General features: G+C 41.3%; 2 protein-coding genes across 12 annotated transcripts in view; one reads left to right on the top strand and one right to left on the bottom strand.

Moving 5' to 3' along the window:
• The window catches only part of LOC133611626 (pleckstrin homology domain-containing family A member 1-like), a 50,866-nt gene extending 46,829 nt beyond the window's left edge, over nucleotides 1-4,037 (bottom strand). For all 10 annotated transcript variants that reach the window (XR_009816009.1, XR_009816010.1, XM_061968584.1 and 7 more), the window contains exon 1: nucleotides 3,906-4,037. The gene's annotated coding sequence lies outside the window, so the exon portion shown is untranslated. The remainder of the gene's footprint in view (nucleotides 1-3,905) is intronic.
• A 7-nt stretch (nucleotides 4,038-4,044) lies between these two features.
• Nucleotides 4,045-17,999, top strand: part of phactr2 (phosphatase and actin regulator 2) — a 74,004-nt gene continuing 60,049 nt past the window's right edge. For both annotated transcript variants that reach the window (XM_061968683.1, XM_061968709.1), the window contains exons 1-2: nucleotides 4,045-4,172; nucleotides 11,396-11,537. In XM_061968683.1, coding sequence (XP_061824667.1) covers nucleotides 11,402-11,537 — 136 coding nt within the window. In that variant the 5' untranslated portion in view covers nucleotides 4,045-4,172; nucleotides 11,396-11,401. The remainder of the gene's footprint in view (nucleotides 4,173-11,395; nucleotides 11,538-17,999) is intronic.

A 17,999-nucleotide genomic window follows, 5' to 3' on the forward strand; every position in this document is an offset into this window, starting at 1 on the left:
ACATCTTTTCATAAACGTCCATATTTAACAATTCCCTGTGATAGGCTCCAGCTCACACTCTCATGGACACGCACGTTTTTATTGACTTTGGAATGACTCTCAAAAACACCAAGGCCGCAAAACAGACACACACACACACACACACACACACACAATCCAACGCCCTTGACGCGAATCCCTTAGGGATGATGGACGGCTGGGCAGCGCCTGAAGAGCTGCAGCCCGCCACCGTAGCCCCCACTCCCTCCCCTCTGTTGCAAGTCTTGAGTTGTATGTTGTAATATGTATATGTGCTTAGCTATGGAGGTTTTTTCCCCACTCCAGACTGGGCCCCCTTAGGAGCCCTGCAGTCTAGATTGTATTTCTTTGCTCATCCTTCCCCAGCGTTTACCTTTTTTTCCATCTTTTACGGGGGCGCCTTGTGGCGACCCATCAGCGTTCCTGTTCTGTAACCCTGTACACTGTTTGTTTGTCTCATCTTGAACGGCTTTGTGCTGAAAACTAAGTTTTGTTGTACTTGTGCAATGACAATAAACACCTACCTACCTACCTACTGACAAGCGGTAAATAATAATTGGATGAATGAACCAAACTAAAGGGGGAACGGAACATCGTAATATAGTGTTACTAATATTTACAAATATAGCGCTGATTTTAAACATCTTAAAACTCATTTTAAATGATCAAGTCTCTATAGGAGAAGTGCAAAGGTCACAGGTCACTTTCAGGAGGTCAGAAGGGGGTCACAGGTGCTTCCAATGACGTCACCCAAGCATGTATGAGGTTTAATTCATCCTGTGATAGGCTCCAGCTCACACTCACTATAATGAGGACAAGCGGTATAGAACAACTGGATGAAAGAACCAAACTAAAGGGGGGAAACAGAACATTGTAATATACAGGTAAAAGCCAGTAAATTAGAATATTTTGAAAAACTTGATTTATTTCAGTAATTGCATTCAAAAGGTGTAACTTGTACATTATATTTATTCATTGCACACAGACTGATGCATTCAAATGTTTATTTCATTTAATTTTGATGATTTGAAGTGGCAACAAATGAAAATCCAAAATTCCGTGTGTCACAAAATTAGAATATTACTTAAGGCTAATACAAAAAAGGGATTTTTAGAAATGTTGGCCAACTGAAAAGTATGAAAATGAAAAATATGAGCATGTACAATACTCAATACTTGGTTGGAGCTCCTTTTGCCTCAATTACTGCGTTAATGCGGCGTGGCATGGAGTCGATGAGTTTCTGGCACTGCTCAGGTGTTATGAGAGCCCAGGTTGCTCTGATAGTGGCCTTCAACTCTTCTGCGTTTTTGGGTCTGGCATTCTGCATCTTCCTTTTCACAATACCCCACAGATTTTCTATGGGGCTAAGGTCAGGGGAGTTGGCGGGCCAATTTAGAACAGAAATACCATGGTCCGTAAACCAGGCACGGGTAGATTTTGCGCTGTGTGCAGGCGCCAAGTCCTGTTGGAACTTGAAATCTCCATCTCCATAGAGCAGGTCAGCAGCAGGAAGCATGAAGTGCTCTAAAACTTGCTGGTAGACGGCTGCGTTGACCCTGGATCTCAGGAAACAGAGTGGACCGACACCAGCAGATGACATGGCACCCCAAACCATCACTGATGGTGGAAACTTTACACTAGACTTCAGGCAACGTGGATCCTGTGCCTCTCCTGTCTTCCTCCAGACTCTGGGACCTCGATTTCCAAAGGAAATGCAAAATTTGCATGGTTGGGTGATGGTTTGGGGTGCCATGTCATCTGCTGGTGTCGGTCCACTCTGTTTCCTGAGATCCAGGGTCAACGCAGCCGTCTACCAGCAAGTTTTAGAGCACTTCATGCTTCCTGCTGCTGACCTGCTCTATGGAGATGGAGATTTCAAGTTCCAACAGGACTTGGCGCCTGCACACAGCGCAAAATCTACCCGTGCCTGGTTTACGGACCATGGTATTTCTGTTCTAAATTGGCCCGCCAACTCCCCTGACCTTAGCCCCATAGAAAATCTGTGGGGTATTGTGAAAAGGAAGATGCAGAATGCCAGACCCAAAAACGCAGAAGAGTTGAAGGCCACTATCAGAGCAACCTGGGCTCTCATAACACCTGAGCAGTGCCAGAAACTCGTCGACTCCATGCCACGCCGCATTAACGCAGTAATTGAGGCAAAAGGAGCTCCAACCAAGTATTGAGTATTGTACATGCTCATATTTTTCATTTTCATACTTTTCAGTTGGCCAACATTTCTAAAAATCCCTTTTTTGTATTAGCCTTAAGTAATATTCTAATTTTGTGACACACGGAATTTTGGATTTTCATTTGTTGCCACTTCAAATCATCAAAATTAAATGAAATAAACATTTGAATGCATCAGTCTGTGTGCAATGAATAAATATAATGTACAAGTTACACCTTTTGAATGCAATTACTGAAATAAATCAAGTTTTTCAAAATATTCTAATTTACTGGCTTTTACCTGTAGTGTTACTATCCATCCATCCATCCATTTTCTACCGCTTGTCCCTTCTCAGCTGCTCACGGGCGGTTAATATTTACAAAAATAACGCTGATTTTGAACATCTTTAACATGATTAAAAACTCATTTTAAATGATGAAGTCTCTATAGGAGAAGTGCAAATGTCACAGGTGCTTCCAATCACGTCGCCTGAGCATGTATGAGGTTTAATTAATCCTGTGATAGGCTCCAGCTCCCACTCACTATAATGAGGACAAGCGGTATAGAATAACTGGAAGAAAGTTACTAATATTTACAAATATAACGCTGATTTTAAACATCTTAAAACTCATTTTAAATGATCAAGTCTCTATAGGAGAAGTGCAAAGGTCACAGGTCACTTTCAGGAGGTCAGAAGGGGGTCACAGGTGCTTCCAATGACGTCATCCAAGCATGTATGAGGTTTAATTCATCCTGTGATAGGCTCCAGCTCACACTCACTATAATGAGGACAAGCGGTATAGAATAACTGGATGAATGAACCAAACTAAAGAGTGAAACAGAACATTGTAATATAGCGTTACTATCCATCAATCAATCAATGTTTATTTATTTAGCCCTAAATCACAAGTGTCTCAAAGGGCTGCACAAGCCACAACGACATCCTCGGTACAGAGCCCACATAAGGGCAAGGAAAAACTCACCCCAGTGGGACGTCGATGTGAATGACTATGAGATCCATCCATCCATCCATTTCCTACCGCTTGTCCCTTCTCAGCTGCTCACGGGCGGTTAATATTTACAAAAATAACGCTGATTTTGAACATCTTTAACATGATAAAAACTCATTTTAAATGATGAAGTCTCTATAGGAGAAGTGCAAAGGTCACAGGTGCTTCCAATGACGTCGCCTGAGCATGTATGAGGTTTAATTCATCCTGTGATAGGCTCCAGCTCACTCACTATAATGAGGACAAGCGGTATAGAATAACTGGAAGAAAGTTACTAATATTTACAAATATAACGTTGACTTTAAACATCTTAAAACTCATTTTAAATGATCAAGTGTCTATAGGAGAAGTGCAAAGGTCACAGGTGCTTCTGATGACGTCACCCCAGCAGGTTTGAGGGGCTCCGTCTAACACCAGTGTTGGTCTGACGTTACAAGGCGTCTGTGCGTGTTTCCATTGCGGGTACCGACTATAACCTGGTTAGCAGTATTAGCCCGACCAGCTAGCTCGTTAGCGCACATAAGTTAGCTCGCTAGGCAGCACTTAAACACAACGAGTCACTTTATAACTCGGCTATGATTAAAAAACACACATAATGTTGTCTTAGACGTTGCTTCGTGCTAACCCGCTCAAGCTAACTAACGCTGGTCCTGCGAGGTTGCCGACGACCACAATTAAAACCCAGCTACGTTTACCGACACACTCCTCACCCGAGTTCGTGGCCTCAGTAACCGCCTGGGTTGGTCCCGCTCCGCCTCAGCCCATCTCCCGTCCGCCGACAGCGAGGACTCTGCTGCGGGTTGAAGGTTGAAGGCTGAAGAGCTGAAAGCTGAAGGCTGAAGAGCTGAAAGCTGAAGGCGAGGCGCGGTGGCAACTCAGCAGGGCCGAAGATCGTCACAAACGAAGAGCGGCGCTCAGGAGAAGATCACAGCACTTCCAACTACGCTGATTGGGCTGAAGTCATCCCAAATAATCAAGTAAGTCCCGCTCACTCCTCACCTTTCCGTCAAACACCCCAAGGGAATGCTTGTTTTAATGTATTTATGACATATCTGCTTTCACGAAGAAACGTCAGAGTGAGAGGTGACTTTTTTTGTACCCTCGGCTGGACTTGGCCAGAGGAAAGACAACCGAGCTCATCTCAGTGTCGACATCTAGTGGCCACATGGCGCATTGCACCAGACAGTGTCTCCTTTGATTGATTGATTGAGACTTGTATTAGTAGATTGCAGAGGTGGGACCAAGTCATTGTTTTGCAAGTCACAAGTAAGTCTCAAGTCTTTGCCCTCAAGTCCGAGTCAAGTCCCGAGTCAAGACAGGCAAGCCCCGAGTCAAGTCCAAAGTCAAGACTGGAAAGTCTCAAGTCAAGTCCTAAGTCCTGCATTTTGAGTTTCGAGTCCTTTCAAGTCCTTTTAACCACAGACTAATATATTAACACAGATTGTGTATGCTTTTCAAACGCTGTATTTATTTATTAAAACAAGTGCATTTTAAATTGCAGGAAAGAAAATTGTGCTGACATTGCACTTTATAATAGCACTATTAACCAGTCATTTTAAACATTAACTCATTCCTTTACAGAACAAACACATTGAAAAATAAAGTGCAAATGTACTTATTTGTACAAAAGTGTTAACATTGAAAAAACATGACATATACGTGAACATAACAAAAAAGTTGTACTTTTTATATGTCAGGGCCCTATGCTGCATTGCATTTGCAAAAGACCAAATTAGCCAAGAGTCTGTCAGTCATTTGTGCACGATGGGGGCGTAGTATGATGCCACCATGGCTGAAAACTCGCTCCACTGGAGCACTGGAGGCAGGCACTGCCAAGACTCTCATGGCCACTCGGAACAGTGAAGGAAGAGTCTTCATGTTCAATGCCCAGAACAAAAGGGGGGAGAGAGTTGTTTTGGGTTGGTGCACTACTTGTAAGTGTATCTTGTGTTTTTTATGTTGATTTAATTAAAAAAAGAAAGAAAAAAAAAATTATTTCTTGTGCGGCCCGATACCAATCGATCCACGGACCAGTACTGGGCCGCGGCCCGGTGGTTGGGGACCACTGAGGTAAACAACCAACAGTATGTCAGAAAGCTAGCTAAAACGGTACACATATTCATAATATAGTACCGGTATACATTTTAACTGACCTTTATTTGACTATTTTTGTCTTTTTTTAGGTGGCTAAAATACGCGGTGCTGCTGACCGCCGTCTAACGTTACGTGTGATATATTGACTAACGTAACCCTGCTTAAAAAAAATCACTGAACAAAAAGTATGAATAAGGTAGTGAACTGCAACAGATTCCCGTGTTTGCAATAACGTTATAACGTTAGCAGTGAGTTTACAGCCTCACTGATTTAACTACACAGCAAATAAAAGTCACGTTACTTAGCCAATAAACGTTATCTTACATTCAAAACTTACCCTTCTTTGTGCAACTTCAAATGCCGGACGAAGTTGGAAGTTGTTGCCTCTCCATCAGTCATTTTGGAACCGCATGTGTTGCATACTGCAAACCGTTTTGTGTTGACCACCTCGTCATTTTTATACCCAAACGAAATTATTTTAGCTATCATTTTTTGTTCACTGGCGTGTGGTTTGGACATGTCTTCTTCCTGCAATTTGATTGGATGAATGCTGTGTGATGAAAACAAAGTAGATGTAATTTGATTGGCTGTTGTACTGAGAGCACACCAGCTGACACACGCAACGCTGATAGACAAGTACACAATGAAAAATACGGAGCGCTCCCGAATAACTTTTTCATCTTTGGGTTTTGGGGAAAGTAGCAAGTCATGTCAAGTCATGTCAATTCAAAAGGCTCAAGTCCAAGTGAAGTCACAAGTCATTGATGTTAAAGTCTAAGTCGAGTTGCAAGTCTTTTTACATTTTGTCAAGTCGAGTCTAAAGTCATCAAATTCATGACTCGAGTCTGACTCGAGTCCAAGTCATGTGACTCGAGTCCACACCTCTGCATATTCCCTACAATTGACCACTAAATGGTAACACCCCAATAAGTTGTTCAACTTGTTTAAGTCAGGGTCCACGTTAATCAAGTCATGGTAAAAAGTTCCACTGGAGAATGCGGGCATCAAGGGTCCCCCCCACTTTTTGACTCAGGGGCCACACTTAAACAGTTTTGTACGGAAAGTATTTTCAGACCACTTTAGATGTTTCACTCTTTGTTTCACTGCAATCATTTGCTAAAATAAAAAAAAAGTTCATTTTATTTCTCTTTAGCGTACAATCAGCACCCTGTCTTGACAACAATGTAGACATTTTAGCAAATCTATTCAAAATAAAACATGAAAAATAAAAAATCACATGTAGATAAGTATTTACAGCCTTTGTTCAATATTTAGTTGATGCACCTTCAGCAGCCTCAAGTATTTTTGACTACCATGCCACAAACTTGGCACACCTATCTTTGGGCACTTTCTCTCTTTCCTCTTTGCAGCACCTCTCAAGCTCCACCAGGTTGGATGGGAAGCGTTTGTTTCCATCCAGGATGTCTCTGTACATTGCTGCATTCATATTTCCCTCTATCTTGACTAGCCTCCCAGTTCCTGAAAAAAAAAAAAAAAAAAAAAATATATATATATATATATATATATATATATATATATATATATATATATATATATATATATATATATATATATATATATATATATATATATACTATGGGAAGTTTTGACGGAGCAGAAACGTGTGAACTCGTTGGGAGTTTCCTCCTCTCCCAGCTCGCTAGCCTCAATCTGAACCTTGGTATTTACCGTGATGACGGACTGGCAGTGTGTCGCGCCTCGCCAAGGAGCAGCGAGAATACCAAGAAGCGCATATGCCAAATTTTCAAAGAGAACGGCCTACGGATCACGATTGAAGCCAACAAGCAAACCGTCAACTTCCTTGACGTCACTTTCAACCTGAGAAATAACAGCTACCAACCATTCACGAAACCCAACACAACACTCCAATACGTGCACCATGACAGCAACCACCCACCCACCACCACGAAAAGAATACCTACCGGAATTAATAAAAGGCTATCGATGCTGTCATCTAGCAAAGCTGAATTTGACCAAGCAACCCCCCGTACCAAAAAGCCCTTGATGACAGCGGATACAATTTCACCCTCACCTATGAACCCACGCTAGGAAACCAGCCAAAAAAGAACAGAAAACGAAACGACATCATCTGGTACAACCCCCCATACAGCAAAAACGTCTCAACTAACATTGGACACAAATTCCTCAATCTGATTGACAAACACTTTCCCAAAGACAACACCCTAAGAAAAGTATTCAACAAGAACAACATTAAATTGAGCTACAGCTGCATGAACAATATACGACAAATCATCTCAAACCACAACAAAACAATTGCAAATGAGCCGTCGGCCCCCGGACAGAGCGACTCCAAAACCAACAAAGGCCGTAACTGTCGAAAGAAACCTGATTGCCCTCTCAACGGGGGGTGCTTACAAACATCAGTTGTCTACCAATCTAAGGTAATACGCAAGGACATTAACACATCCGACACATATGTAGGATTAACCGAGGGAGAATTCAAAACCAGATGGAACAATCACAAGGCTTCTTTCAGGAACCAAAACCTGCGGAATACCACAGAACTCAGCAAACACATTTGGGACCTCAAAGACAATAATGTTGAATATTCAATAACATGGCAAATTCTTGCATCCAGCACACCTTACAATAGTGGTAATAAAAGATGCAACCTATGCTTGAAAGAGAAACTGTTTATTATTTACCGTCCAGACCTGTCATCCCTCAACAAGCGCAGCGAAATTGTAACAGCATGCCGCCACAGACGGAAACACCTCCTAGGTAACACATGAGCCAATCACCACGCCCCTACGCCAGCCTGTACCCACCCACTCTGTGCCCTATATAAACCATGGTATGTGAATGCTCCCATTAAAATCTCCTGATGATTGAGGGTACCCCCCCTCATGAAACAGGCCTGTAGAGATGAAATAGTCTTGTGATTTTTTCCCACACATACATATACATATATATATATATATATATATATATATATATATATATATATATATATATTTATTTATTTTTCCTTCTTTTTTTAACTTCAATTCCTATGTGCAGATGTAATCATTGTAGATGCAGGTTGCACATTAGGGTCACAGGAAAAAGAAAGGAGTTATTCACTTTCATAAAAAGGTTATCATAATGATATTATGATATTATAAATGGGTCCAAAAAGTATTTGTTAAAGTTGTTATTAAATAGTTTTTGGTCCCATTTGCTTGTAACCAAATAAATGAAGTATTGTGAGTGTATCTTACCTTTCTGTGTTTGTATGTGAAGCAGCAATAGCTATCCTCCATGAAAACTACTTTGTAAGATCACATTCATTTTGTCTAAAAGTCCAGTTTGGAGAAGTATTTCATCTTGGATACAGTATATAATCCTCCATACCGTATATTTCATCTTGGATACAGTATATAATCTTCCATATTGGCAGACACATTTATTTCATTCCAAGCAATAAAACATTATTTTTGCATCTGATAAAAAAACACCCACAAACGCTGGCTCACTGTAATAAAAATGCCATGTTTTAGTGATGGGTTGATGAGGCGTCATGAAGCGTTTCGACACATTGCAAAACTGTATCGATACTGTGTCACTAAATACTGACATCTGCTGGACATTAAAAATCCCTACAGGCAACCTATGGACCGACTCAACTGACACTGATTGTATGCCCTAGTACAGGGGTCACCAACCTTTTTGAAACCAAAAACTACTTCTTGGGTACTGATTAATGCGAAGGGCTACCAGTTTGATACACACTTAAATAAATAAATATATTGTCATTTGTAAGTTACACGGAAGTGTGATTTAAACAAGAATAGCTAAATAAATACATTTATATATATAAAAAAAAATGGGTATTTCTGTCTGTCATTCCGTCGTACATTTTTTTTCCCTTTTACGGAAGGTTTTTTGTAGAGAATAAATGATGAAAAAAACACTTAATTGAACGGTTTAAAAGAGGAGAAAACACGAAAAAATTTAAAATAAAATTTTGAAACATAGTTTATCTTCAATTTCGACTCTTTAAAATTCAAAATTCAACCGACAAAAAGAAGAGAAAAACTAGCTTATTTGAATCTTTTTGAAAAAATAAAAAATAAAAATTTATGGAACATCATTAGTAATTTTTCCTGATTAAGATACATTTTAGAATTTTGATGACATGTTTTAAATTGGTTAAAATACAATCTGCACTTTGTTAGAATATTTAACAAATATATATTTCTAACAAAGACAAATCAGTATTTCTTCTAGATTTTCCAGAACAACAATTTTAAAAGAAATTCAAAATACTTTGAAATAAGATTTAAATTTGATTCTACAGATTTTCTAGATTTGCCAGAATAATTTTTTTGAATTTTAATCATAGTAAGTTTGAAGAAATATTTCACAAATATTCTTCGTCGAAAAACCAGAAGCTAAAATATTTATTATTCTTTACAATAAAAAATAAATAAATTTACTTGAACATTGATTTAAATTGTCAGGAAAGAAGAGGAAGAAATTTAAAAGGTAAAAAGGTATATTTGTTTAAAAATCCTAAAATCATTTTTAAGGTTGTATTTTTTCTCTAAAATTGTAAAAAATAAATGAATTTCTTTAAACAAGTGAAGACCCATCCATCCATCCATTTTCTACCGCTTATTCCAAGTGAAGACCAAGTCTTTAAAATATTTTCTTGGATTTTCAAATTCTATTTGAGTTTTGTCTCTTTTAGAATTAAAAATGTCGAGCAAAGCGAGACCAGCTTGCTAGTAAATAAATACAATTTAAAAAATAGAGGCAGCTCACTGGTAAGTGCTGCTCTTTGAGCTATTTTTAGAACAGGCCAGCGGGCGACTGATCTGGTCCTTACGGGCTACCTGGTGACCGCCGGCACCGCGTTGGTGACCCCTGCCCTAGTATATACAATAATATTGTATTTCATTTAGGATTATTTCATATCTTCATTTAAATAAAAATATATTTGTATCTTTTTTAGATACAGTCAATAAATAATGTGAACATGTATCATAACATGGAAATCTAAGAGAACGTGTTGTGGATGATTGTGGACTGGGAATTTTATTTTATTTTATTTTTTTACACATTTTTATAAAAAAAAAAAAAAAAAAGTTTTTCCGACGTATTACATTTTAGACGCTTTCTCTTCTTAGTTATTATTTCTCCGGCTGTAGAAAAGAGCCGCTCACAGGGCACAGAGGCGGCGTCAGTGCGACACAGTTGGCGTATCGGTCACGTGACCAAAACAGCTCATGATCGGTCACGTGACTTTCTAAAACCGACACAGGGTTTCGCTCTATGAGCTCGACGCATGCGCCGATGCATCGGTGTTGCCGGACCCATCACTACCATGTTTGTTATGAATACAGTTTAAAAAAAACTTCTCTCCGTGTGGCCAGTCAGAGTACTGCTGAGGCAAGTATATCACCCCCTACTGTGAGGCAGAGGTACTTGCTGCCTCATGGCATGCCTTTTCTCGCACGCACACGCTCTATACACTTTGTGTGTAGCCGCCGGAGGCACCATCTGTGTCTGCCTCAGGAGGCACCACCTGTGTCTGCCTCACTTCTTGTCTGCCGCGTTATTTTCATCAGGAAACATGGAATTTCCGCGATTTTGAGCATGAAAATGATGAAAATATGGAGGAGCCACAGCACAATCACATAGAAAGCATAGACCAAACGAGAAATATTACAACTTATTATATTTTATTACTTTGTTTTTGAACATTTCATGGTTAAGCCACCTGGTGGCAAGTTGAGGCACTGACTCACTTGCCTCCCCTGACAGCACATCACTGACTATATATATATATATACATACAATGTCCTGAAAACTGATACAGCACACCTCAGGATCTGGTGAAGTGGCTTCCTTTAAAAGGAAAGTGAAAGTGACATAACAGTTAGTTGTTGATCACAATAATGATGGACTTCACGTCTTCCAAACAAACATTGACTTGACTTGACAGGATGCAGTGCAAACCACCAGCTGGCATGTTTGAGAGGGCGGGGCCAACACAGGAAGTCAGGCGCCCACACATTGTCAGTTTGAAGCCACTGAGCAGGAGAGGAAGAACTCAGCTTGTCTTCTGTCACTCTCTTAGGTGGCCATGGGGGAGACGGGGGACTCTCACTCAGAGATGAAGACCTTCTCGGCCCCGAGACCCTTGCCCAGGCTGCGCTCCCAGAGTGACACCTCAGGCTTTGGTGCCAGGATCCTGTCCAGGCTCAGAGGAGTCCGCTCAGGTGAGAGAGAAGTTGTTGGGAGACGGACACGGACACTGTTGTTACTGATCGGTCTTACATCCCCTTTCTCATGGCAAATAAGAATGATCTGTTCCAGGGTCAAACTGTCACCAAAGCTCAGTGAGGTGACTTCTCACCATGTAGTCTCACGTGATGTGCTGAGATCTCGCGTGATTTCATGCATGAGAGGGGAGCTTCTCTAGGAATAGGTGCTCCAAAAAGCCAAAGAAAAAGGAAATAAGTGTGCAAAGAAAAACACTAGGATGTACTGAGATCTCACGTGATTACGTGCAGGACAACAGTGCCTAATTTGGAATAGTGCAACAGAAAGCCAAAGAAAAAGAAAAAAGTGCACGCTGTTAAAGTTTTTGACGCCGTCCTAAGTGAGTTCTTATGAGTTCACTGAAGTCTCGCGTGAAATGATGAGATTTTGCGTGATTTCCCGCGTGACAATGTTGCATCTTTTCAAACACAGTAGCTACGACAAAAAGCCAAAGAAAAAGTAAACAAGTGTACGCTGTTAATGTTTCTGGTGCCACCTTAAGTGAGTTGTCATGATGCACGCTGAAGTCTCACGCGATGTGCTGAGATCTCGCGTGATTTCACGCATGACAGGGGAGCATCTTGTGAAATAGGTGCAGAGAAAAGCCAAAGAAAAAGGAAAAAGCCCGCAGTGTTAGTGACAGAAGGAAGTGAGTTCTGATGATGTACACTGAAGTCTGGTGTGATGTCATGCATGACGGTCTATTGTTTGGAGTAAGAAGAATGGCTGAGATGATGTCATTATTATTATTATTATTATTATTGTTGAACTAACTGATGACTTTGTACTCTCAACTGTGGAGGAAGATTCTTCTCCATGCCTTCTTCATCACCATTGTCCTCTTCTTCATCACCATTGTCCTCTTCTTCATCACCATTGTCCTCCATGCCTTCTTCATCACCATTGTCCTCCATGCCTTCTTCATCACCATTGTCCTCCATGCCTTCTTCATCACCATTGTCCTCTTCTTCATCACCATTGTCCTCCATGCCTTCTTCATCACCATTGTCCTCCATGCCTTCTTCATCACCATTGTCCTCTTCTTCATCACCATTGTCCTCCATGCCTTCTTCATCACCATTGTCCTCCATGTCTTCTTCATCACCATTGTCCTCCATGCCTTCTTCATCACCATTGTCCTCTTCTTCATCACCATTGTCCTCTTCTTCATCACCATTGTCCTCTTCTTCATCACATTGTCCTCCATGTCTTCTTCATCACCATTGTCCTCTTCTTCATCACCATTGTCCTCCATGTCTTCTTCATCACCATTGTCCTCCATGTCTTCTTGTCTTCTTCATCACCATTGTCCTCTTCTTCATCACCATTGTCCTCCATGTCTTCTTCATCACCATTGTCCTCCATGTCTTCTTCATCACCGTTGTCCTCCATGTCTTCTTGTCTTCTTCATCACCATTGTACTCTTCTTCATCACCATTGTACTCTTCTTCATCACCATTGTCCTCTTCTTCATCACCATTGTCCTCCATGTCTTCTTCATCACCATTGTCCTCTTCTTCATCACCATTGTCCTCCATGTCTTCTTCATCACCATTGTCCTCCATGCCTTCTTGTCTTCTTCATCACCATTGTCCTCTTCTTCATCACCATTGTCCTCCATGTCTTCTTGTCTTCTTCATCACCATTGTCCTCTTCTTCATCACCATTGTCCTCCATGTCTTCTTCATCACCGTTGTCCTCCATGTCTTCTTGTCTTCTTCATCACCATTGTCCTCTTCTTCATCACCATTGTCCTCCATGTCTTCTTGTCTTCTTCATCACCATTGTCCTCCATGCCTTCTTCATCACCATTGTTCTCTTCTTCATCACCATTGTCCTCTTCTTCATCACCATTGTCCTCCATGCCTTCTTGTCTTCTTCATCACCACTGTCCTCTTCTTCATCACCATTGTCCTCCATGTCTTCTTCATCACCATTGTCCTCCATGTCTTCTTCATCACCATTGTCCTCCATGTCTTCTTGTCTTCTTCATCACCATTGTCCTCTTCTTCATCACCATTGTCCTCCACGTCTTCTTCATCACCATTGTCCTCCATGTCTTCTTGTCTTCTTCATCACCATTGTCCTCTTCTTCATCACCATTGTCCTCCACGTCTTCTTCATCACCATTGTCCTCTTCTTCATCACATTGTCCTCCATGTCTTCTTCATCACCATTGTCCTCCATGTCTTCTTGTCTTCTTCATCACCATTGTCCTCTTCTTCATCACCATTGTCCTCCATGTCTTCTTCATCACCATTGTCCTCCATGTCTTCTTCATCACCGTTGTCCTCCATGTCTTCTTGTCTTCTTCATCACCATTGTACTCTTCTTCATCACCATTGTACTCTTCTTCATCACCATTGTCCTCTTCTTCATCACCATTGTCCTCCATGTCTTCTTCATCACCATTGTCCTCTTCTTCATCACCATTGTCCTCCATGTCTTCTTCATCACCATTGTCCTCCATGTCTTCTTGTCTTCTTCATCACCATTGTCCTCTTCTTCATCACCATTGTCCTCCATGTCTTCTTCATCACCGTTGTCCTCCATGTCTTCTTGTCTTCTTCATCACCATTGTCCTCTTCTTCATCACCATTGTCCTCCATGTCTTCTTCATCACCATTGTCCTCCATGCCTTCTTCATCACCATTGTCCTCCATGCCTTCTTCATCACCATTGTCCTCCATGTCTTCTTGTCTTCTTCATCACCATTGTCCTCCATGCCTTCTTCATCACCATTGTTCTCTTCTTCATCACCATTGTCCTCTTCTTCATCACCATTGTCCTCCATGTCTTCTTGTCTTCTTCATCACCATTGTCCTCCATGCCTTCTTCATCACCATTGTTCTCTTCTTCATCACCATTGTCCTCTTCTTCATCACCATTGTCCTCCATGCCTTCTTGTCTTCTTCATCACCACTGTCCTCTTCTTCATCACCATTGTCCTCCATGTCTTCTTCATCACCATTGTCCTCCATGTCTTCTTCATCACCATTGTCCTCCATGTCTTCTTGTCTTCTTCATCACCATTGTCCTCTTCTTCATCACCATTGTCCTCCACGTCTTCTTCATCACCATTGTCCTCCACGTCTTCTTCATCACCGTTGTCCTCCATGTCTTCTTGTCTTCTTCATCACCATTGTACTCTTCTTCATCACCATTGTACTCTTCTTCATCACCATTGTCCTCTTCTTCATCACCATTGTCCTCCATGTCTTCTTCATCACCATTGTCCTCTTCTTCATCGCCATTGTCCTCCATGTCTTCTTGTCTTCTTCATCACCATTGTCCTCTTCTTCATCACCATTGTCCTCCATGTCTTCTTCATCACCATTGTCCTCTTCTTCATCACCATTGTCCTCCATGTCTTCTTGTCTTCTTCATCACCATTGTTCTCTTCTTCATCACCATTGTCCTCTTCTTCATCACCATTGTTCTCTTCTTCATCACCATTGTCCTCTTCTTCATCACCATTGTCCTCCATGCCTTCTTGTCTTCTTCATCACCATTGTCCTCTTCTTCATCACCATTGTCCTCCATGTCTTCTTGTCTTCTTCATCACCATTGTCCTCTTCTTCATCACCATTGTCCTCCATGTCTTCTTGTCTTCTTCATCACCATTGTCCTCTTCTTCATCACCATTGTCCTCCATGTCTTCTTGTCTTCTTCATCACCATTGTCCTCTTCTTCATCACCATTGTCCTCTTCTTCATCACCATTGTTCTCTTCTTCATCACCATTGTCCTCTTCTTCATCACCATTGTCCTCCATGCCTTCTTGTCTTCTTCATCACCATTGTCCTCTTCTTCATCACCATTGTCCTCTTCTTCATCACCATTGTCCTCTTCTTCATCACCATTGTCCTCCATGTCTTCTTGTCTTCTTCATCACCATTGTCCTCTTCTTCATCACCATTGTCCTCCATGTCTTCTTGTCTTCTTCATCACCATTGTCCTCCATGTCTTCTTCATCACCATTGTCCTCCATGTCTTCTTGTCTTCTTCATCACCATTGTCCTCTTCTTCATCACCATTGTCCTCCATGTCTTCTTCATCACCGTTGTCCTCCATGTCTTCTTGTCTTCTTCATCACCATTGTCCTCTTCTTCATCACCATTGTCCTCCATGTCTTCTTCATCACCATTGTCCTCCATGCCTTCTTCATCACCATTGTCCTCCATGCCTTCTTCATCACCATTGTCCTCCATGTCTTCTTGTCTTCTTCATCACCATTGTCCTCCATGCCTTCTTCATCACCATTGTTCTCTTCTTCATCACCATTGTCCTCTTCTTCATCACCATTGTCCTCCATGCCTTCTTGTCTTCTTCATCACCACTGTCCTCTTCTTCATCACCATTGTCCTCCATGTCTTCTTCATCACCATTGTCCTCCATGTCTTCTTCATCACCATTGTCCTCCATGTCTTCTTGTCTTCTTCATCACCATTGTCCTCTTCTTCATCACCATTGTCCTCCACGTCTTCTTCATCACCATTGTCCTCCACGTCTTCTTCATCACCGTTGTCCTCCATGTCTTCTTGTCTTCTTCATCACCATTGTACTCTTCTTCATCACCATTGTACTCTTCTTCATCACCATTGTCCTCTTCTTCATCACCATTGTCCTCCATGTCTTCTTCATCACCATTGTCCTCTTCTTCATCACCATTGTCCTCCATGTCTTCTTGTCTTCTTCATCACCATTGTCCTCTTCTTCATCACCATTGTCCTCCATGTCTTCTTCATCACCATTGTCCTCTTCTTCATCACCATTGTCCTCCATGTCTTCTTGTCTTCTTCATCACCATTGTTCTCTTCTTCATCACCATTGTCCTCTTCTTCATCACCATTGTTCTCTTCTTCATCACCATTGTCCTCTTCTTCATCACCATTGTCCTCCATGCCTTCTTGTCTTCTTCATCACCATTGTCCTCTTCTTCATCACCATTGTCCTCCATGTCTTCTTGTCTTCTTCATCACCATTGTCCTCTTCTTCATCACCATTGTCCTCCATGTCTTCTTGTCTTCTTCATCACCATTGTCCTCTTCTTCATCACCATTGTCCTCCATGTCTTCTTGTCTTCTTCATCACCATTGTCCTCTTCTTCATCACCATTGTCCTCCATGTCTTCTTGTCTTCTTCATCACCATTGTCCTCTTCTTCATCACCATTGTCCTCCATGCCTTCTTGTCTTCTTCATCACCATTGTCCTCTTCTTCATCACCATTGTCCTCCATGTCTTCTTGTCTTCTTCATCACCATTGTCCTCTTCTTCATCACCATTGTCCTCCATGTCTTCTTGTCTTCTTCATCACCATTGTCCTCTTCTTCATCACCATTGTCCTCCATGTCTTCTTGTCTTCTTCATCACCATTGTTCTCTTCTTCATCACCATTGTCCTCTTCTTCATCACCATTGTTCTCTTCTTCATCACCATTGTCCTCTTCTTCATCACCATTGTCCTCCATGCCTTCTTGTCTTCTTCATCACCATTGTCCTCTTCTTCATCACCATTGTCCTCCATGCCTTCTTGTCTGCCTTCCTAATGAGGTGAGAGTGTGTGTAAAGACCAGCAGGTGACAGAGTTGTTGCTGCTGTTCCTTGCTAATGATGTGTCTGACATGATTGTAGTTTTAGAGTCATTTGTGTCATTTTTGCATCTTTATAGTTTTGTGTCTGTCAACATGAGCTGCTTGATGTCTGATGTCAACATGAGCGTGCTAATAGTCCACTTAGGAGGACACGTGGACTGAGAATAGATCCTCCAAGTGGACACGCTGTTATTAGTGTGTAATTACGGAGGATGCTGGTGACAAGAGAGGAGGAGGAAAGAAGAGAGAAGTGATGATAAAACTAAATAGTGAGTGTCAAATAATAAGCATTAAGGAGACAGATGGAAGAGGCTGAAGAAATGAAGAGGAGTGGAGCGTCACCTTTAAATAGCAAAGATTACAGAGGAGACAAGAAGCTTTTGTTCACTTCAGCTCTTAGAAGTACAAAGATCAGCTATGACCCCCAAATACACTCTTTACCAGTCTCAACATGCATTATTACCTTTCTATACACACCTCCTAGTCCAAGACTACATGTGACCAGTCTAAGTCTAAGACTAGATGTGACCAGTCTAAGTCCAAGACTAGATGTGACCAGTCTAAATCCAAGACTAGATGTGACCAATCTAAGTCTAAGACTACATGTGACCAGTCTAAGTCTAAGACTAGATGTGACCAATCTAAGTCTAAGACTAGATGGGACCAGTCTAAGTCTAAGACTAGATGTGACCGATTTAAGTCTAAGACTAGAGGTGACCAATCTAAGTCTAAGACTAGATGTGACCAATTTAAGTCTATGACTAGATGTGACCAATTGACCAATTGGAGCACATACTTGTTGGTCACAAAATACATTCATGAAGTT

Source organism: Nerophis lumbriciformis, linkage group LG02 (genome assembly GCF_033978685.3).
Source record: "Nerophis lumbriciformis linkage group LG02, RoL_Nlum_v2.1, whole genome shotgun sequence".
Lineage (NCBI taxonomy): Eukaryota > Metazoa > Chordata > Actinopteri > Syngnathiformes > Syngnathidae > Nerophis > Nerophis lumbriciformis.